At 43.2% G+C, this 22685-nt stretch overlaps 1 protein-coding gene across 1 annotated transcript in view; it reads right to left on the reverse strand.

Annotated features, from left to right (window-relative positions):
* The window catches only part of LOC139391666 (thrombospondin-3b-like), a 35824-nt gene extending 13701 nt beyond the window's left edge, over nt 1-22123 (reverse strand). Inside the window, exons 1-6 of the mRNA XM_071139083.1 lie at nt 21922-22123; nt 18309-18515; nt 17038-17291; nt 12825-12927; nt 1800-1826; nt 1573-1655 (exon numbers count right to left, since the gene is read on the reverse strand). Coding sequence (XP_070995184.1) covers nt 1573-1655; nt 1800-1826; nt 12825-12927; nt 17038-17291; nt 18309-18515; nt 21922-22006 — 759 coding nt within the window. The 5' untranslated portion in view covers nt 22007-22123. The remainder of the gene's footprint in view (nt 1-1572; nt 1656-1799; nt 1827-12824; nt 12928-17037; nt 17292-18308; nt 18516-21921) is intronic.
* Between the last annotated feature and the right edge of the window lie 562 nt (nt 22124-22685).

Here is a 22685-nt window from a genome sequence, read left to right on the forward strand (position 1 = left end):
ATACAGCAGTCACCAGAACTGTTTAATGTATTCAACTCTAAATGTAGTATACTGTAGTTGCTCTATAGAACAGTAGTATACTGTAGTTGCTCTATAGAACAGTGGTATACTGTAGTTGCTCCATAGAACAGGGGTATACCGTAGTTGCTCTATAGAACAGTAGTATACCGTAGTTGCTCTATAGAACAGTAGTATACCGTAGTTGCTCTATAGAACAGTAGTATACTGTAGTTGCTCTATAGAACAGTAGTATACCGTAGTTGCTCTATAGAACAGTAGTATACTGTAGTTGCTCTATAGAACAGTGCTATACCGTAGTTGCTCTATAGAACAGTAGTATACTGTAGTTGCTCTATAGAACAGGGGTATACCGTAGTTGCTCTATAGAACAATAGTATACCGTAGTTGCTCTATAGAACAGGGGTATACTGTAGTTGCTCTATAGAACAGTGGTATACTGTAGTTGCTCTATAGAACAGTGGTATACTGTAGTTGCTCTATAGAACAGTCGTATACTGTAGTTGCTCTATAGAACAGTAGTATACCGTAGTTGCTCTATAGAACAGTAGTATACCGTAGTTGCTCTATAGAACAGTCGTATACTGTAGTTGCTCTATAGAACAGTGGTATACTGTAGTTTCTCTATAGAACAGTGGTATACTGTAGTTGCTCTATAGAACAGTGGTATACTGTAGTTGCTCTATAGAACAGTCGTATAATGTAGTTGCTCTATAGAACAGTAGTATACTGTAGTTGCTCTATAGAACAGTAGTATACTGTAGTTGCTCTATAGAACAGTAGTATACTGTAGTTGCTCTATAGAACAGTAGTATACTGTAGTTGCTCTATAGAACAGGGGTATACTGTAGTTGCTCTATAGAACAGTGGTATACTGTAGTTGCTCTATAGAACAAGGGTATTCAACTGGGGGAGGTACAGGGAGTCAGCACATTTTTAAAGTGGAAAGTGGTTTATTTAATGAATATCGCTAGTAACAATACAATTAACTAAGTTTGAATTGTCTACCCACAGTAGAAAATAGGAAAATATCTTCTTTCTAATGATGTCAACTTTATTTCTCAACTCCTAATATTGAGTAAATTACACTCATTGGAGCCAGTTACACTCACTGGAGTATCTGACATAGGCTTTGAAAAGGCATCCTCTAATATAATAGGCTATAATGTGGCTGTGGAGGTCAAAATAATGAAAAACTATCTAGCAAATCTATTAATTTTAAAATATGATAACTGGGGTCCCTGTAATGGGGGTCCCTGTTTGGTTTTCCTGGGAGGTCGTCCCTGGGCAAGAAAAGCTTGAAAACCTGTGCTATAGAACACTGCCATCTCTCAAACAGTTACGTTCTTGTTTATGTGAGCACACAATTGATGAACCTGCACTTTTCTGCTTGTTTCCTCTCTCTTTCATCTCTCTCTTTTAGTCCCCTCTCACCCTCAGTCCCCGTGCCTCTTATCCAGTCACCCCCTCCCCACACACCCCCTGCCTTCTCCCCTCTCTCTCTTTCATTCCCCCTGGGCCTCTTCCCCCTCTCATTCTCTCTCCATCTCTTACCTGTTCCCTGATGTCCTCTCGGAGTTCGCCAAGAATCTGGTTGAAAATGATCAGCTGGCCAATCAAAGCCTTGGTGTGGTCACCTGACACAGTGATGTCCAAGCATTAGAACATAAGCACAGGGAAACCATTAAAGTAAATGATAGCATTATACCGGTAACTATAATTGTTAGGTAGCATTTGGGTAGGGGGAGGTTGATAAACCAGTGTTTCTGATTGATACTCACCCAGAATGGCATTGACATCGGCGCTAACTATGGAGACCAGAAAGTCCACTTTAATCATTTCAATCACAACACACTACTCATTTTAATATACTATTCATAACAATGCCTTTCACAGACATGAACTAGTACATGTAAACAGAGACAGAAAAAGGACAACTAACATGACAATTATATGTTAGTTACGTGTGCTCACCACTAGAGGGGGATAAAGTGATAAGAATACACTACTGAGATTAGCTTCTGCTGACCAAATACCTAATGTGACGTATGGGTAGGAGGAACAAGTGGATGGAAATATATATCAGCAGATATCAAAGTGAACACTCTCTATAGACAGACAGGTTTCCTCCTACAATGTACCAATATTCTGGCTTATACATAATAAATGTCAGTTTGGCACAGAGGAAAAGGCAGAGTTGGGACATCTGGCTTTCCTACATCCCTGTCTTATCCGCAAGTTGCCGTAGCATAAACCCCCAGACACAAAATGTATTTTTTTTTTGTTACCAAGACAATGTCATTAATCCCAGATCTAGTGATGTTACTCCTAGGTCTGAGTTTCCATGACTAAAGTGAATATAACGTTATACACTGAGTTTACCAAACATTAGGAACAACCTCCTAATACTGAGTTGCACCTAGGGTTGTGGCGATCACAAATTTCGTCAGCTGGTGATTGTCAAGCAAATAACTGCCGGTCTCACGGTAACTGACCATTAATTAACAAACACATTTAGCATTTCCTGGCTTCCACACACAGCCTACAAGCCACTGATGCAGACCTTTGGAACATCTACATTTTAAAAAGTATAATTAACCCATGCAATATAGCCTAAACCTTCACAATAAATCCATTACTTATTTTAGACAGGTCTAAAGAGGCATGATATGAAGGAGATGTCTATTTCAGAAGAACAGAATAGCATACGCTGAGTTGTCCTTATGTTAGGTCCTGATCTGGCTATGCAATATGGCTGTGAGCTACACTAGTTCATTAAGCAGACAAGATTCGCTTAGAATTCCGTGGCATTATTTTCTAGTATTTTCTAGCATAAATTAGAAAGGGTCTTTCTCTAAATGATTTGAGGGAGTGTTGCACATGCAGCTATTCTGTGTTGAGCGGTTAACCAAGACACAGGTACTCCTACATGCTTAATTTAGAGTTATTAATGTAACTTTAGTTATGATACAAAGGCTTGTCTATATGTTTTGATTTTTAATACATTCTAAGGCTGCATGACGCGACTCTAATGATTATTTGAAAAAAAGTTGAATGAAAGGCATGAGCTCAATATGTTTTTCATCAGTCTCTCATTCACAATTTGACAAATGCCTTGATAATGCCTTGAATTTCCCAGTAGCATCCGCTTTGTGTGGCTGTAATTTACCCTCAAAATATCCATGCCTTTTGTGGCCAGTGGCTGTTGGGCTGAATATAATAAATTATAATTCCTTCTCCCTGTTGTGCTGCTTGCTCCAAAGCATCTCTCACTCACATGGCTCTGTCACGGATCCCTCTGAACTTTCATTAAGCACACCTGTCCCCTATTCCCACTGATTAGTACTTGTACAGTTGAAGTTGGAAGTTTACATGCACTTAGGTTGGAGTCATTAAAACTTGTTTTTCAACCACTCCACAAATTTCTTGTTAAAAAACTATAGTTTTGGCAAGTCGGTTAGGACATCTACTTTGTGCATGACAAGTAATTTTTCCAATAATTGTTTACAGACAGATTATTTCACTTATAATTCACTGTATCACAATTCCAGTGGGTCAGAAGTTTACATACACTAAGTTGACTGTGCCTTCAAACAGCTTGGAAAATTCCAGAAAATAATGTCATGGCTTTATGATAGGCTCTTTGACTTCCGGCGCCGACAGAGATGGCCGCCTCGCTTCGCGTTCCTAGGAAACTATGCAGTTTTTTGTTTTTTTACGTGTTATTTCTTACATTAGTACCCCAGGTCATCTTAGGTTTCATTACATACAGTCGAGAAGAACTACTGAATATAAGATCAGCATCAACTCACCATCAGTACGACCAAGAATATGTTTTTCGCGACGCGGATCCTGTGTTCTGCCTTACAAACAGGACAAAGGAGTGGATCCTATGCAGCGACCCAAAAAAACGACTCCGAAAGAGAGGGAAACGAGGCGGTCTACTGGTCAGACTCCGGAGACGGGCACAGCGCGCACCACTCCCTAGCATTCTTCTTGCCAATGTCCAGTCTCTTGACAACAAGGTTGATGAAATCCGAGCAAGGGTAGCATTCCAGAGGGACATCAGAGACTGTAACGTTCTTTGCTTCACGGAAACGTGGCTTACTGGAGAGACGCAATCCGAAGCGGTGCAGCCAACAGGTTTCTCCACGCATCGCGCAGACAGGAAAAAACATCTTTCTGGTAAAAAGAGGGGCGGGGGCGTATGCCTTATGACTAACGTGACATGGTGCGATGAAAGAAACATACAGGAACTCAAATCCTTCTGTTCACCTGATTTAGAATTCCTCACAATCAAATGTAGACCGCATTATCTACCAAGAGAATTCTCTTCGATCATAATCACAGCCGTATATATCCCCCCCCAAGCAGACACATCGATGGCTCTGAACGAACTTTATTTAACTCTCTGCAAACTGGAAACAATTTATCCGGAGGCTGCATTCATTGTAGCTGGGGATTTTAACAAGGCTAATCTGAAAACAAGACTCCCCAAATTTTATCAGCATATCGATTGCGCAACCAGGGGAGGAAAGACCTTGGACCATTGTTACTCTAACTTCCGCGACGCATATAAGGCCCTGCCCCGCCCCCCTTTCGGAAAAGCTGACCACGACTCCATTTTGTTGATCCCTGCCTACAGACAGAAACTAAAACAAGAGGCTCCCACGCTGAGGTCTGTCCAACGCTGGTCCGACCAAGCTGACTCCACACTCCAAGACTGCTTCCATCACGTGGACTGGGAGATGTTTCGTATTGCGTCAGATAACAACATTGACGAATACGCTGATTCGGTGTGCGAGTTCATTAGAACGTGCGTTGAAGATGTCGTTCCCATAGCAACGATTAAAACATTCCCTAACCAGAAACCGTGGATTGATGGCAGCATTCGTGTGAAACTGAAAGCGCGAACCACTGCTTTTAATCAGGGCAAGGTGTCTGGTAACATGACCGAATACAAACAGTGCAGCTATTCCCTCCGCAAGGCTATCAAACAAGCTAAGCGCCAGTACAGAGACAAAGTAGAATCTCAATTCAACGGCTCAGACACAAGAGGCATGTGGCAGGGTCTACAGTCAATCACGGACTACAGGAAGAAACCCAGCCCAGTCACGGACCAGGATGTCTTGCTCCCAGGCAGACTAAATAACTTTTTTGCCCGCTTTGAGGACAATACAGTGCCACTGACACGGCCTGCAACGAAAACATGCGGTCTCTCCTTCACTGCAGCCGAGGTGAGTAAGACATTTAAACGTGTTAACCCTCGCAAGGCTGCAGGCCCAGATGGCATCCCCAGCCGCGCCCTCAGAGCATGCGCAGACCAGCTGGCCGGTGTGTTTACGGACATATTCAATCAATCCCTATACCAGTCTGCTGTTCCCACATGCTTCAAGAGGGCCACCATTGTTCCTGTTCCCAAGAAAGCTAAGGTAACTGAGCTAAATGACTACCGCCCCGTAGCACTCACATCCGTCATCATGAAGTGCTTTGAGAGACTAGTCAAGGACCATATCACCTCCACCCTACCTGACACCCTAGACCCACTCCAATTTGCTTACCGCCCAAATAGGTCCACAGACGATGCAATCTCAACCACACTGCACACTGCCCTAACCCATCTGGACAAGAGGAATACCTATGTGAGAATGCTGTTCATCGACTACAGCTCGGCATTCAACACCATAGTACCCTCCAAGCTCGTCATCAAGCTCGAGACCCTGGGTCTCGACCCCGCCCTGTGCAACTGGGTACTGGACTTCCTGACGGGCCGCCCCCAGGTGGTGAGGGTAGGCAACAACATCTCCTCCCCGCTGATCCTCAACACTGGGGCCCCACAAGGTTGCGTTCTGAGCCCTCTCCTGTACTCCCTGTTCACCCACGACTGCGTGGCCACGCACGCCTCCAACTCAATCATCAAGTTTGCGGACGACACAACAGTGGTAGGCTTGATTACCAACAACGATGAGACGGCCTACAGGGAGGAGGTGAGGGCCCTCGGAGTGTGGTGTCAGGAAAACAACCTCACACTCAACGTCAACAAAACTAAGGAGATGATTGTGGACTTCAGGAAACAGCAGAGGGAACACCCCCCTATCCACATCGATGGAACAGTAGTGGAGAGGGTAGCAAGTTTTAAGTTCCTCGGCATACACATCACAGACAAACTGAATTGGTCCACTCACACAGACAGCATCGTGAAGAAGGCGCAGCAGCGCCTCTTCAACCTCAGGAGGCTGAAGAAATTCGGCTTGTCACCAAAAGCACTCACAAACTTCTACAGATGCACAATCGAGAGCATCCTGGCGGGCTGTATCACCGCCTGGTATGGCAACTGCACCGCCCTCAACCGTAAGGCTCTCCAGAGGGTAGTGAGGTCTGCACAACGCATCACCGGGGGCAAACTACCTGCCCTCCAGGACACCTACACCACCCGATGTCACAGGAAGGCCATAAAGATCATCAAGGACATCAACCACCCGAGCCACTGCCTGTTCACCCCGCTATCATCCAGAAGGCGAGGTCAGTACAGGTGCATCAAAGCTGGGACCGAGAGACTGAAAAACAGCTTCTATCTCAAGGCCATCAGACTGTTAAACAGCCACCACTAACACTGAGTGGCTGCTGCCAACACACTGACACTGACTCAACTCCAGCCACTTTAATAATGGGAATTGATGGGAAATGATGTAAATATATCACTAGCCACTTTAAACAATGCTACCTTATATAAATGTTACTTACCCTACATTATTCATCTCATACGCATACGTATATACTGTACTCTATATCATCGACGGTATCCTTATGTAATACATGTATCACTAGCCACTTTATACTATACTATGCCACTTTGTACTCTATATCATCGACGGTATCCTTATGTAATACATGTATCACTAGCCACTTTATACTATACTATGCCACTTTGTTTACATACTCATCTCATTTGTACATACTGTACCCGATACCATCTACTGTATCTTGCCTATGCTGCTCTGTACCATCACTCATTCATATATCCTTATGTACATATTCTTTATCCCCTTACACTGTGTACAAGACAGTAGTTTGGAATTGTTAGTTAGATTACTTGTTATTACTGCATTGTCGGAACTAGAAGCACAAGCATTTCGCTACACTCGCATTAACATCTGCTAACCATGTGTATGTGACAAATAAAATTTGATTTGATTTGATTTGATTTGGCTAATTGACATAATTTAAGTCAATTGGAGGTGTACCTGTGGATGTATTTCAAGGCCTACCTTCAAACTCAGTGCCTCTTTGCTTTTCATCATGGAAAAATCTAAAGAAATCAGCCAAGACCTCAGAAAAATAATTGTAGTCTCCACAAGTCTGGTTCATCCCTGGGAGCAATTTCCAAACCCCTGAAGGTACCACGTTCATCTGTACAAACAATAGTACGCAAGTATAAACACCATGGGACCACGCAGCCATCAGGAAGGAGACGCGTTCTGTCTCCTAGAAATGAATGTACTTTGGTGCAAAAAGTGCAAATCAATCCCAGAAAGGACCTTGTGAAGATGCTGGAGGAAACAGGTACAAAAGTATCTATATCCACAATAAAATGAGTCCTATATCGACATAACCTGAAAGGCCGCTCAGCAAGGAAGAAGCAACTGCTCCAAAACCGTCATAAAAAAAGCCAGACTACGGTTTGCAACTGCACATTTTGGAAAAATGTCCTCTGGTCTGATGAAACAAAAATAGAACTGTTTGGCCATAATGACCATCGTTATGTTTGGAGGAAAAAAGGGGAGGCTTGCAAGCCGAAGAACACCATCCCAACCGTGAAGCACGGGGGTGGCAGTATCATGTTGTGGGGGTGCTTTGATGCAGGAGAGACTGGTGCACTTCACAAAATAGATGGCATCATGAGGAAAGAAAATTATGTAGATATATTGAAGCAACATCTCAAGATGTCAGTCAGGAAGTTAAAGCTTGGTCGCAAATGGGTCTTCCAAATGGACAATGACCCCAAGCATACTTCCAAAGTTTTGGCAAAATGGCTTAAGGACAACAAAGTTAAGGTATTGGAGTGGCCACCACAAAGCCCTGACCTCAATCCCATAGAAAATGTGTGGGCAGAACTGAAAAAGCATGTGCGAGCAAGGAGACCTACAAACCTGACTCAGTTACACCAGCTCTATTGTGGGAAGGTGGTGGAAGTCTACCCGAAACATTTGACCCAAGTTAAACAATTTAAAAGCAACACTACCAAATACTAATTGAGTGTATGTAAACTTCTGACCCACTGGGAATGTGATGAAAGAAATAAAAGCTGAAATAAATCATTCTCTCTACTATTATTCTGACATTTCACATTCTTAAAATAAAGTGGTGATCCTAACTGACCTAAGACAGGGAATTTTTACTAGGATTAAATGTCAGGAATTGTGGAAAAACTGAGTTTAAATGTATTTGGCTAAGGTGTATGTAAAGTTCCGACTTCAACTGTATAAGTGTGCCCTTTGGTTTCCATTGGGTTTTCAATTATTATTATAATGTTCGTTGGTGCGTGTGAGTGCCTGTGCTGTGTGTTTTGGGCTTTCGTGCCCTTGTGGATTGCGCAGATGATTACAGGTCTCGTTCCGTGGGTGCGTGTGTGTATATTTTCGAGGTATTCCTCGCTCTTTTGTTTGGGTTTCAACCCTGTGTGTTGTATATGTGTTTGTTTGGTCTTCGTCCCCGTGCCCTCACGCGGCACGCCATAACTTGGGGGCATAATAAAAAACCCTATTACGCATTCCTGCGCCTGTCTCCCGAATCATTGTTACCAACGTGACAGGCTCTCTATCACGTGATCAGGTCTTTCTCACAGGCTGCCAGTGAAGACCGATACATCAGGGATGCAACTGCTTGTGTCTTTATCCAATTCTGAGGCGCATACTGAAGATATTGAACGGTCCGCATTTCATTTGTCAGCCAACTAGGTGAGTAGGCCTAACAAACAGCAAAAGCACTAGCCTATGTCAGTCTACTATCCCCCACGGTACAAATGTTGACCTATTCTGTGCGAGAAATAAATGTTCCAAACATAATCTGGGACAGTTATGGGATGCGATAGATCACACATTAATACAACCACTAGCATCCAAAACCCTTTTTTAAGCAATGAGGCTTACGCAACAGATAAGACAGCCATTTCTTCACATTATAAGTGCAGCCATGTGCACACGGCAGTAGGCGATAAGCGTAAATGTTCCATTAACGGGAAAACACTTTCAACATTATCAAAAGTGACCGCACAAAGGATTAAGCATGTAATACTTTTATTATAGAGGTGCATTTTTATTTATTTTTATTTTACCTTTATTTTACTAGGCAAGTCAGTTAAGAACAAATTCTTATTTTCAATGGTGAAAATTATCTTACCAAAACTTCAAACTCACGCACTGCGTATGCATGCCAGTTAGGCTCTACGCCTGTTGCAAAGTGGATTAATGTGCTTCATTTTAAGAAGTTATTTGGCCACTTTAGTTGTGATACAAACCTTACCAAAACATATAGGCCTATGGGCTAGGCTACATGAGTTGTGCGACTAAAAATCACAAAAAAAAGGTATGTCTTCTTTCTTGCCTTATGATGGTCATCATTCACAAGAGATAATAACCTCAGCAAAAAAAGAAACATCCCTCTCACTGTCAACTGCATTTATTTTCAGCAAACTTAAAGTGTGTAAATATTTGTATGGACAAGATTCAACAACTGAGACTAACTGAACAAGTTCCATAGACATGTGACTAACAGAAATTGAATAATGTGTCCCTGAAAAAAGGGGGGGGGGGTCAAAATCAAAAGTAACAGTCAATATCTGGTGTGGCCACCAGCTGCATTAAGTACTGCAGTGCATCTCCTCCTCATGGACCGCCAGATTTGCCAGTTCTTGCTGTGAGATGTTACCCCACTCTTCCACCAAGGCACCTGCAAGTACCCGGACATTTCTGGGGGGAATGGCCCTAGCCCTCACCCGCCGATCCAACAGGTCTCAGACGTGCTCAATGGGATTGAGATCCGGGCTCTTTGATGGCCAAGGCAGAACACTGACATTATTGTCTTGCTGGAAGTCACACACAGAACGAGCAGCATGGTTTGTGGCATTGTCATGCTGGAGGGTCATGTCAGGATGACATGGGGGAGGAAGGGGAGGAGGATGTCTTCCCTGTAAAGCACAGCGTTCAGATTGCCTACAATGACAACAAGCTCAGTCCGATGATGCTGTGACCCACCGCCCCAGACCATGACGGACCCTCCACCTCCAAATCGATCCCGCTCCAGAGTACAGGCCTCGGTGTACCGCTCATTCCTTCGATGATAAACGCGAATCCGACCATCACCCCAGGTGAGACAAAACTGTGAAGAACACTTTTTGCCAGTCCTGTCCGGTCCAGCGACGGTGGGTTTGTGCCCATAGGCGACGTTGTTGCCGGTGATGTCTGGTGAGGACCTGCCTTACAACAGGCGTACAAGCCCTCAGTCCAGTCTCTCTCAGCCTATTGCAGACAGTCTGAGCACTGATGGAGGGATTGTGCATTCCTGGTGTAACTCGGGCAGCTGTTGTTGCCATCCTGTACCTGTCCCGCAGGTGTGATGTTCGGATGTTCCGATCCTGTGCAGATGTTGTTACACGTGGTCTGCCACTGCGAGGACAATCAGCTGTCTGTCCTGTCTCCCTGTAGCGCTGTCTTAGGTGTCTCACCGTACTGACATTGCAATTTATTGCTCTGGTCACATCTGCAGTCCTCATGCCTCCTTGCAGCATGCCTAAGACACGTTCACGGAGATGAGCAGGGACCCTGGGCATCTTTCTTTTGGTGTTTTTCAGAGTCAGTAAAATTGCCTCTTTAGTGTCCTACGTTTTCATAACTGTGACCTTATTTGCCTACCGTCTGTAAGCTGTTAGTGTCTTAACGACCGTTCCACAGGTGCATGTTCATTAATTGTTTATGAATCATTGAACAAGCATGGGAAACAGTGTTTAAACACTTTACAATGAAGATCTGTGAAGTTATTTGGATTTTTACAAATTATCTTTGAAAGAGGGTCCTGAAAATGTGACGTCTCTTTTTTGCTGAGTATATAATTCACATGTGATAAACTAATATTGTCACCCATCAGACTATTCTTGATTTAGTCTTGTCTTTACATATACTAAATAATATTTGTATAATTTGTTTTGATTTAGAATGGACCATTATCATGCACCTGTCTCGAAACAGGGGCAAGGCAAAAAAAATACATGTCATCTATGCACTTAAATAGCGAATGGAGGATGCTTTTCCTGTAGTTTATTTTCATGCCAGCTAGGTAGGCTATACTCCTGTTGTAAAGAGAATCAATTTGCTTAATATTAGAAAAGTTGTAAATATAGTATACCTAATCTATAGAACGCTGATGGGATCATCCTCATTTTAATAGAGGCCATCACTCTGTTTTCTCACGCAATTGCAGAGTCTATGGAAATGTGGTAGCCTATAGAAAAAGTTTGGACACCTCTACTCATTCAATGTTTTTTCTTTATTTGTACTATTTTCTACATTGTACAATATTAGTAAAGACATTGAAACTATGAAATAACACATATGGAATCATGTAGTAACCGAAAATGTGTTAAACAAATCAAAATATACTTTTTTATTTTCGATTCTTCAAAGTAGCCACCCTTTGCCTTGATGACAGCTTTGCACACTCTTGGCATTCTCTCAAACAGCTTCACCTGGACATTCCACATATGCTGAGCACTTGTTGGCTGCTTTTCCTTCACTCTGCGGTCCAGCTCATCCCAAACCATCTAAATTGGGTTGAGGTCAGGTGATTGTGGAGGCCAGGTCATCTGATGCAGCACTCTATCACTCTCCTTCTTGGTCAAATAGCCCTTACACAGCCTGGCGGTGTGTTGCGTCATTGTCTGTTGAAAATAAATGATAGTCCCACTAAGCGCAAACCAGATGGTATAGTGTAAAGCTGCAGAATGCTGTGGTAGCCATGCTGGTTAAGTGTGCCTTGAATTCTAAATAAATCACTGACAGTGTCACCAGCAAAGCACCACCACTCCCTCACACCTCCTACTCCATGCTTCATGGTGGGAAATACACATGCGTTCACCTACTCGGCATCTCACAAAGACACAGCGGTTGGAACCAAAAGTCTCAGATTTGGACTCATCAGACCAAAGGACAGATTTCCACTGGTCTAATGTCCATTAAGGCTAGGGGGCGGTATTTTCACGTCCGTGATTTGTTTAACACTTTTTTGGTTACTACATGATTCCATTTGTGTTCTTTCATAGTTTCGATGTCTTCACTATTATTCTACAATGTAAAAAATAGTCAAATAAAGAAAACCCTTGATGGAGTAGGTGTATCCAAACTTTTGACTGGTACTGTATATTTGCATTTATGTCAGAGTGATTAGAGGGACAATTGAGTGCTGAGTACCAGGCAGTTAGAAAGTTTGGTAGGCTACTAATGACCATCAGCAGCATCAGAGCTTGGAGAAGCCTAATTACAAGTGGAATGTGACTGCCTTCATGACTCGTGACTGCCATTGTGGCGGTCATACGGTCCCCATAACAGCCCTAGTTGTCTCGTCCCCTTCATCTACACTGATTTAAGTAGATTTAAACAGGTGACATCAATAAGGGATCATAATATTCACCTGGATTCACCTGGTCAGTCTATGTCATAGAAAGAGCAGCTTTTCCTAATGTTTTGTATACTCAGTGTAATAAATTAGTATGAGGATCGTTTGCATGTGTTTATGGTTGTATACAAAGATTTTACCTGAATTCTGAAAATGTGTATCTCCCTGAAACGGACAGTCGGTAAGGATTCCTGCTTTGGCTATGGAGCCACCCAAAGCCAGTTTCAAAGAGTCCACTGAGCCCTGAAACACGCACACACCAGCACAGTACAGTTAAATTAATTAACTCTCTCACACACACAAAGGGGCATGGTAGGTGGAAAATCATGCTAATTTGTATTCGGAGTAAACTGTCACTTTTAAATGAATGTCTAGGCCTAGGGCTATGTTATGCAACTGACAACATGCAATGTTCCCTACAACTCCTCTGGGACTGCAGCTCCCCCAGGACTGCTGCGCTAAAGAAATACCAGCTCGTGCATAGAAGTACAAAAACAAAATCCCTGTTAGTTAACACAATCAACATTTCCCTCCACTCAAAATGTTTCATAAAATCAATGTAATATTTGCCACTTTCAATGCAACGTGACGAGCATGAGCGGTTGCGAGTAGATTCACTTGTTTTGAGATCAAAGCGTGTGCACATTTATTCATCTTCTTTGCTAGTTATTGAGTTATGGCTAATTTCTGGTCAGCATCTTTGAAAAACGAGTCAGGTAAAGAGCTTTTTTATGTCTTAAAGGGGCAGTGTTATATTTTGAGACAGGCTTGAATTAGCTAATTAGTAGCCAATAGGCAGAGGAGACCATACATTTGTGTCTGATTCATTGTAACAATAATAATGGTATGGGAATAATAATGCATTTTATTTTGTAAAGTGGTTTCTTGCATCAAACACAACACAACAACATTTTCTGGCACTTCCTTGTCTGAAGGACAAGTGGATAAACTGGTTAATGTCAAGCCCTGCATGGATTTTGAAAAAGTCTCATGGAATGTAATTTTACATTGAATACCAAACATTGGCTGCTACTGTAGGCTGAATGCTAGAACTGCTATTTCCATGTAAATAATATTGTTTTTCAAGGTAGGCCACTCTGGTATGCCTACATTATGATCACTGTTAAAACTGTAACTTAAAGTGGGTACAATCTCAGTGTTCACAGTAAACGCACGCAGGAAGTTGCACAGAATATTCACAACATTCAAGTTCGCGCTCAGTAGACCTGAAATTTGCTCAGTGCGAAAACAATTAGAGGGAACATTGACCCCCAGTCTTACTTAGACATATTGAGGCACATGCTCTGGGTTGTGTTCATTGGGGCACACCGTAGCAAAAAATAATCAAAATGTTGTGCAACGGAAAGGGAAACACGTGTTTCTTATTGGACAAATTCTGATAGTACCTCCCAGTTTCACTCCCCTTCTGACCGTTTCCCTCTGTTTTATGCCTAGTGAACATGACCCTGGTCAGTACCCGTGTACATCTGCATGCATATCACCTGAGCGGTCCATTCAAGATAAGAGATACAAACTAGGAACAATAGCTGCAGTGTGCCCTCTCATTTTAGATATTTCCTTCTACAATTCCCCCCTCCTCCTTCCTGTTCTCTCTTTCATCCATCTTGACAGAGAGTGTGGCATCTATCAGTCAGATAGTCACACATGCAAACAGCACCACAGAGTTACAGATAACTACAGAGTTCTCCATATAAGCCTCAGCATGAGCCATAAAAATGTAGCTGATAGATAGGATGTACAGCTCTAGTCCATGTTATTCCATTTTTTTGATGAAAAGTTACTTATAAAATAGTAGACATTTGACAGTTCACTCAATTTACGTATGTGCATACCCCAACCAGAAGCCATGGATTACAGGCAGCATCTGCACTGAGCTAAAGCCTAGAGCTGCCGCTTTCAAGGAGCTGGACTCTAACCCTGAACCTTACAAGATATCCCGCTATGCCCTCCGATGAACCATCAAACAGGCAAAGAGTCAATACAGGTCTAAGATCGAGTCATACTACACCGGCTCTGACGTTTGTCAGATGTGGCATGGCTTGCAAACCATTACAGACTACAAAAGGAAGCACAGTCGAGATGCTGCCCAGTGAAACGAGCCTACCAGACGAGCTAAACTACTTCTATGCTCGCTTCGAGGCAAATAATACTGAAACATGCATGAGAGCACCAGCTGTTCCGGAAGACTGTGTGATCACACTCTCCGCAGCCGATGTGAGTAAGACCTTTAAACAGGTCAACTTTCACAAGGCCGCAGGGCCAGACGGATTACCAGGACGGGTACTACGAGCATGCACTGACCAACTGGCAAGTATCTTCGCTGACATTTTCAACCTCTCCTTGTCTGAGTCTGTAATACCAACATGCTTTAAGCAGACCACCATAGTCCCTGTGCCCAAGAACACTAAGGTAACCTGCCTAAATGACTACCGACCCGTAGCACTCACGTCTTTAGCCATGAAGTGCTTTGAAAGGTTGGTCATGGCTCACTACAACACCATCATCCCAGAAACCCTATACCCACTCCAATTTGCATACCGCCCCAACGGATCCACAGATTATGCAATCACTATTGCACTCCACACTGCTCTTTCTCACCTGGACAAAAGGAACACCTATGTGAGAATGCTATTCATTGACTACTGCTCAGCGTTCAACACTATAGTGCCCTCAAAGCTCATCAATAAGCTAAGGACCCTAGGACTAAACACCTCCCTCTGCAACTGGATCCTGGACTTCCTGACAGGCCGCCCCCAGGTGGTAAGTGTAGGTAACAACACATCCGCCACGTTGATCCTCAACATGGGGGCCCCACAGGGGTACGTGCTCAGTCCCCTCTGTTCACTCATGACTGCACGGCCAGGCACGACTCCAACACCATCATTCAATTTGCCGATGACACAACAGTGGTAGGCCTGATCACGGACAATGACGAGACAGCCTATAGGGAGGAGGTCAGAGACCTGGCATGTGGTGCCAGGACAACAACCCCTCTCAACGTGATCAAGACAAACGAGATGATTGTGGTCTACAGGAAAAGGAGGACCGAGCACGCCCCCATTCTCATCGACGGGGCTGCAGTGGAGCAGGTTGAGAGCTTCAAGTTCCTTAGTGTCCACATCGCCAACAAACTAACATGGTCCAAGCACACCAAGACAGTAGTGAAAGGGGACAAAACCTATTCCCCCTCAGGAGACTGAAAATATTTGGCATGGGTCCTCAGATTCTAAAAAGGTTCTACAGCTGCACCATCGAGAGCATCACTGCCTGGTATGGCAACTGCTCGGGCTCCGACCGCAAGGCACTTCAGAGGGTAGTGCGAACGGCCCAATACATCACTGTGGTCAAGCTTCCTGCCATCCAGGACCTCTATACCAGGCGGTGTCAGAGGAAGGCCCTAAAAAAATTCAAAGACTCCAGCCACCCTAGTCATAGACTGTTCTCTCTGCTACCGCACGGCAAGCAGTACCGGAGTGCCTACCTACATGTACATACTACCTCAACTAACCTGTGCCCTCCCACATTGACTCTGTATCGGTACCCCCCTGTAAATAATCTTGCTATTGTTATTTTACTGTTGCTCTTTAATTACTTGTTACTTTTATCTCTTATTCTTATCCATATTTTTTTTAAACTGCATTGTTGGTTAGGGGCTCGTAAGTAAGAATTTCACTGTAAGGTTTCACTGTACCTGTTGTTTTGGTCACGTGACTAATAAAATCAAATTTTACTTCATAACTAATATCTACGACATCTTATTAGCCATGCAAAATCTAGGTAATTTGCTTAAGTGGCATAGATGACAGTTTGTGGATAGAAGATTAGGCATGTAAATCAACCATAAATGAGCAACACTATTAAAATGAGGAATTCATTGTGGTCAGGCTGGCTTTGTGTTTCATGTACTGTATGGCTTAATTGCTTTGGTCTTATAAAAGCTAATCTGCCAGACTCCTGCCAACTACATACAAGTAGTGTAGTACAAATGGTTTAGTTAGGAAGTATGATTAGAGACTTTGAGTCTGAGAGCATGCTCTAAAATGTGCTCTGAATAAATAGAGGTAGACTAAGCAATATGACATCATAATTTTGCTGCCCTGCCACCTTCTGCTATACAAAAACTATTAGCTTTTCCCAATTGTTGCACTCCCTTGAGGCACACGTGCCCACATTGGGGAGAGTCAATTGTGCAAGCCATAGGGCAGATTTAAATGTTGTTGTTGATTTCTGTAAGCAGGATGCCCCACTGTGTATGATGATATCTTATTGCTAAGTCTACCTTTAACTTCAGTCTAGGTCTGTTCGGAACTTATTAAAGTTGTGTTTCATCACCTGTAGCCTGGCATAGGCCTTCTGCCCGTTGCGTATCTCCACAGACTCTGCCTCGGCTGGGAGCTGGACCATGCATGGCAGGACCTGTGCTGAGTCAGCCAATCGGCAGTTGACATAGAGTTCCATGTGGAGGTGGTTTCGTTGGAGCCCACCCACACGGAGGATGAGTGACTGGGTGCGTCCATCGGAGAGGCCGGGGTTCTGGAGGTTCACAGTGTGTAGTTTACCATCCTCGCGTACGTAGCGCACCAGAACTGAGAAACAGAGAGGATTCTAAGATCAGGTCATCTCTTGTAGACAGATCTACGTAAACATAACTGGTACCATAGAATCTGTCGGGAAGGAATGGGATGCGTTGGATAACGAGCAGCAGTAGTTCCTGTGTTTGGATTTTTCATCACTGGTTATTTGGACAAATCACAATTTCATAGGTGTTAGCATCTTTCAAATTACAGAAGGGAAGGGGACATTCAGTCCATAACCCGCAATCTCTCTTGGACAGATTCTCGTGAAAAGATGAAACGGCAATAATCTAGTAGTTCCTGGTTTGGAGTTTTAGACGTTGATTATTTGAACGAATCAGGATTGGATGAAGTCGGTGCTTAAACTGGTGGGGTGATTTTCAAGCCTGTGTACGGATGATAAACACTCTCCACTAGATTCCACAGCCACAAAGTCGGAATTAGCTGTATGATAAAAATTCATACAAATACAATAAAAAACGTGAAATTAGCAGAAGGGAGGTGTTTAGCCAAGAGTTACCATTTGCGAGGGAGAAGACTAATCACAATTGTTAACGGCATTCCCCCAGAAAGTAAAACAGGAAATGACACACTTTCAGGGGAGAATTGTACTTCTAGGTAACCGAGATGAACTTGCCTGTAATTTAGCAAAGAGAGAAGGTGGAGATCCTCGTTCCGGTTCCGCTCCTCGTTCTAGCATTTCTTAATCCCTTCTCTTAAAATGTACTGTATGTACCCAGAACATAGAGATCAGGCAACCCTGAGCATCATTGAAGCTAGCCTACATACTGTAGAAGAGTTTGTAGAACAAGAGCTCCATATGGAAAAACAACATACATGTTGTTAATTGTTTTGCAACTATCTTAGATGTATGGGTGTAGGGGCTAGGAGTCGATTGGGGAATCCCACTATTGGGATTGGATGATTGTGTCTTAGTTATAGGCCATGAAGAGAATCAATTTAGGCTACACCAAAATATCTATCTACCACACTTCCCTCCCTATCCTCTCTACTGACAGTACACCCTACCTTTGTTGACCTTGCCCATGAGGGCCACCTCCAGGTACTTCCTGTTGTCGCCTTTGTTGTAGACTCCCAACAGCACTCCTCCCAGTTTGGGCGGCAGACGAAGAGTTGACACCAGGTAAAGGTCTGACACGAAGCCCAGAGCCCCCGACATCTTCCCCACCGCGGACGCACTCTGCCTGGCATCGTGCAGCTCCAGCATGTCAATCACTGAAATATGGAGGGGTGGTGGTGAATTACATGGGTCCAGTTGGAATACTTTGGAAATGCCTCCTTAAAGTATGCACGTGTGTAGGGTGTGAAAAGGAGGAGGGATGGATAGTGATGGAGAAGGTAGAGAAAGAGGGATATTGCAATAGAGAGAAAATAGGCATACACAAAAGAAAGAAGGCCAAACAGAGGACACAAAAAAGGAGATATCGGATGGAGTAAGAGTGAAAGAGAAAATATGAATGAATAGACAAATGGGGGATTCCTCTTTTTTGCGTTTACTGCCACTCTGGAGGGTTTTTTGAGAATTTATAAGCCTGACACAAACTCAACGCCTCGTCTTCTTTCTGTTCCGTCGCCCCTGCCACAGAATAAACACTGTCACTGAAAATACCAGCCTTTGCTGTCACTGTTGGTGGCAGCATTTATGTCTGTCATTAAACTGGGTGCTGCTGGAATCTTTTCTTTATGAGACGTCTCTCCATTTATGGTGAATTCCGGGGGTGTTATAATGGTAAGTTATTGGCCATGGTTGGCAATGGCGACTGGCGTGGGGCTGAAATATACATTATGCTCCTTCGCTTAAAGAAAACGGTTTCTTATATTTGTCTATGAAGATATTGGAAACCCTTTGAGAGGTTGGAAATACTGCAGAGAGAAAAACATGGGGTGCAGATGACAGGAAAAGTCTTAAAATGCTTGTAACCATCATGAGTTGCAAATGTGTGCAGCAACAGAACGGAGACCAAAAAAAATGTCACGTGTAACATTCTCAACTGTTGTAACAAGTATGTTCAAGGCCTAGATAAGAGTCCATTTATCCTATGAGCGTTTTGCTTGAGCTCTCGTCCAGGTGAGTGAGTGAGAGAGAAAGAGAAAGATGACAGACGTATCGGATTAGACATACCAGCCTCTCTCTAATCGTTCTCGTGTCTCCCTAGTGGCTGCCCATTCAGAAATCTGACTAAAGCCAAAGACATCAGGGGTGCCTCTAACCACCAATTCTCCCCTTGCAGACGCCCGTCTCTGTATATCTCCCCCCCCCCCCCCCCCCCCTTATAATACAAGCCCAGGATTTGTTCAGTCTGAATTATGTTGAATATAGACCTGGACCTAATGTGTGACCAACTGCGTTCAAACCCAGTTCTCTTGCACGCCAGAAGATTAGCTAACTCAGCTAAAACCTTCATGTGTCAGGCAGTTACAGTACTCATCTCTTCATGGTTTACCAAATCACCAGTTAGTAATGAACCTTGGGCTTTAGTTTAGCGGGTTAATACAGTATTGTGGTGTGCAGGAGACCCGGGTTCAAACCAATAATGTATATAAACCCAGGATTGCTGATGCTATGTTTTGGCCAATGAGAGGATTTGAAGCAAAAAGTTGGCAATATTGGCACTCCTCAGAAGAAGCAGTCCTCGATAGGAATGAATGGAATTCTACAGTATTTCATTTAAATGTTTCAAGAACAAAATGACATGTATTTCAGTATTGTTTTGTGGTAGTGGGGGCAGTAACATAACAAATTGCAAAAAATTGTACTTTAAGGATTTATTTTATGTTTAGCTCACATATCATTTAAAAGTATGCATTAAGATGTATGTAATATAATAAATCTAGCAAAAATAAATGTAGACATGAATAAATGCATTTGTATAGCTACCAAAATGTTTTTTTTTACAGTGGTGGTAGAGTGCCATGTTGGAGGCTTGAAAACAGCGCCCCCTGTCAGTCATATAGTGTATATATAAATCATTGGTTCGAACCCAGTTGGTCACATCAGCACCCCAGGCATTCCATGTCATCTTATTCCATTGTCACACAATGCTAACTCCTCTTGTTGGTCACCTTTGCTTTCAATCAATTTTTTCTCACTCTCTACCTTGGTCTCCTCCCCATCTCAACTGCTGCGCAACGCAGGTAGAGAGTGAGTTGGTTAGTTCTACTTGGTCTCTTTTTTATTTTCTTTGATGATCTTCCTCCAAATCTTTATCATCTCACACTCATTCTCTCTTCAGTCTTCTCCCATTTTCTCTCACTTCAGATATTCACTCTGACACATGGCTGAAAGTCAAAGCTGCAAGAATTGATTGGGGTAGAGCTCAACATCATTGGAAGTCCCGCGAGTCGGTCCTGGCTTGCAAAAACAAGGCTCTCTACATTTGATATCTCCCTTACCAAAGTTCTTGAAAAAAAATATCAGCCTCCACTGTTTGATCGAATCCGAAAGGTCTCCTTCCGGACACCCTCTCCTTTCCTATCCCCAACTTTCAGAACACTATTAAATCACTTGTAAACTTGGGATGGGCTTGTTCAGTAGACCAGAACACTGACCACTGCAGATAGAAATGCACCGTATAGAACAGATTCCCAATTGTATAAGTGACGAGTCAGTCCAGTCTATACCATTTCTATCTGCACCATTCTGAATGTTCAGTCCCACTTAAAGCAGCCCTAGTGAATGAAAAGGCAGGGCAGCAATTACCCTGTGAGGTGATCCTTCTGCTGGACTGTTGTATGGGCCAGTAACCATTAGTAATCAGTGTGATGGACAGGTGTAATTAGAATATCTCTTTCTCGCTCTCCCTAAGTCATAGTTGACATGCGCACACCTTGAGCTGACAGCCATTAGACCGTAGCACCACAGGGCATGTCCCTGTGAAAACATATTGATGCCCATCATCTGCTTGGCCCCATTGCACCATACGGTTCAGCAAACACCTTCTAGTGGGAGGCGGACCCATCAGTGAGTGTTCATTGTTTCACTGGTTGAATCTTATTGCTATCTTAAACTGCATTTAGCAGGACATCTGGTCATCTCTATTGTATAGAGACGGCAGCCATTGTATGCAGAATTAAGAAGGAAAAGAGTAGGCTAGAGATGCTTACCGTTTCAAGTTTAGGAGCTCTTTATAAAGCAAATGTATGCTTAATATGCAATTTATTATTCTGATGGCATTGCAATGTAATGATAGAGATGATGTAATACGCAGCCATAAATTTAAGGAAAATAGAAGGGGGGGGGATTCTGGCAGGGGGGAGATTTTCGGCACAACACGCAACAACAAAAAAGTCCTTCAATTTGCATGACCTCAAATGTTGAAGAGGTCGTGGGCGATGGCAAGCATTCCACAAGAGCGCACATTTCGCGTTTGCCACATAAGTGTCTATTTGGTCAATTTTTAATACACTCGAGTCTATAGTGGTTAAATTGAACATAGCCTAATCAGAATGCCTCAACACCGCGAAAGTGAATTTGATAGGAATTACCATAATAATCATGAACCTTTTTACATATAGGTTGTGGCATACAGCCACTGAACGATGCAGTGGCTTCACTTACAATACAATTAAAACTAACATCAGAATACTATTTTGTCAAATCATGCGTTATAGTTTTCATTACCTTGCATTTCTGAAGCCCTGGTCAAGCCCAAGAGAACCGCCGCGCTCGCAAGCAGCAAATGTAGCACAAACCTCACCATATCCATCCTCAAGGCACAAGGTTTATAAACGTTACCTAAATAATCGAATGTATAACTTTTCAACTGTGACTACACCGAAGTAACGAAACGTGAGTGGGAGTGTGTGAAGAACACTCCTCGACCGGCACGCTGACCAGCGCGGGTGGAGTTGTCAAGGAGTTTAGGCTCGCACAGCCAGGCAGGTCAGCGGGTCTCGCTCGTGATCCGCGCAGCTTGGGGTGTGCTGCACCGAACACTTTCCCCATCTCCCAAATGAGAAACATGAGCTGGTCTGCGAGCTACTACAGACAGTGAACAGGGCAATGGCCTCTGTGCGCTCCCTGTCTCCAATTTGCATACTGATAATCTGAAAAGTATTCAAACGAAATGAAAACAAATATCACTTCTTACTGTACATTAATTGCAATCACACAATTAATGTTTAATTATGGTGCAATGATTCCGTTTCATTTGTGTGCATACATACGATTTGCTTAAGAGCTGGTAAATACGGGATATTCATTTAACAATAGCACAATTTTTATAAAAAAGCATCCCACAGGATCTAATTGACAATCCTACTAGACCAGGTCCAAACTACCAAACTTTACCCGTGACAACATTTGGAATGGCCTGCCAGAAGCTTTGAGAATGTGAATTTATGTATTTATGAAAACTTGTTTTTTGGTTCAAAAAGATTATGAGA

The sequence above is a fragment of the Oncorhynchus clarkii genome, chromosome 32 (genome assembly GCF_045791955.1).
Source record: "Oncorhynchus clarkii lewisi isolate Uvic-CL-2024 chromosome 32, UVic_Ocla_1.0, whole genome shotgun sequence".
NCBI lineage: Eukaryota > Metazoa > Chordata > Actinopteri > Salmoniformes > Salmonidae > Oncorhynchus > Oncorhynchus clarkii.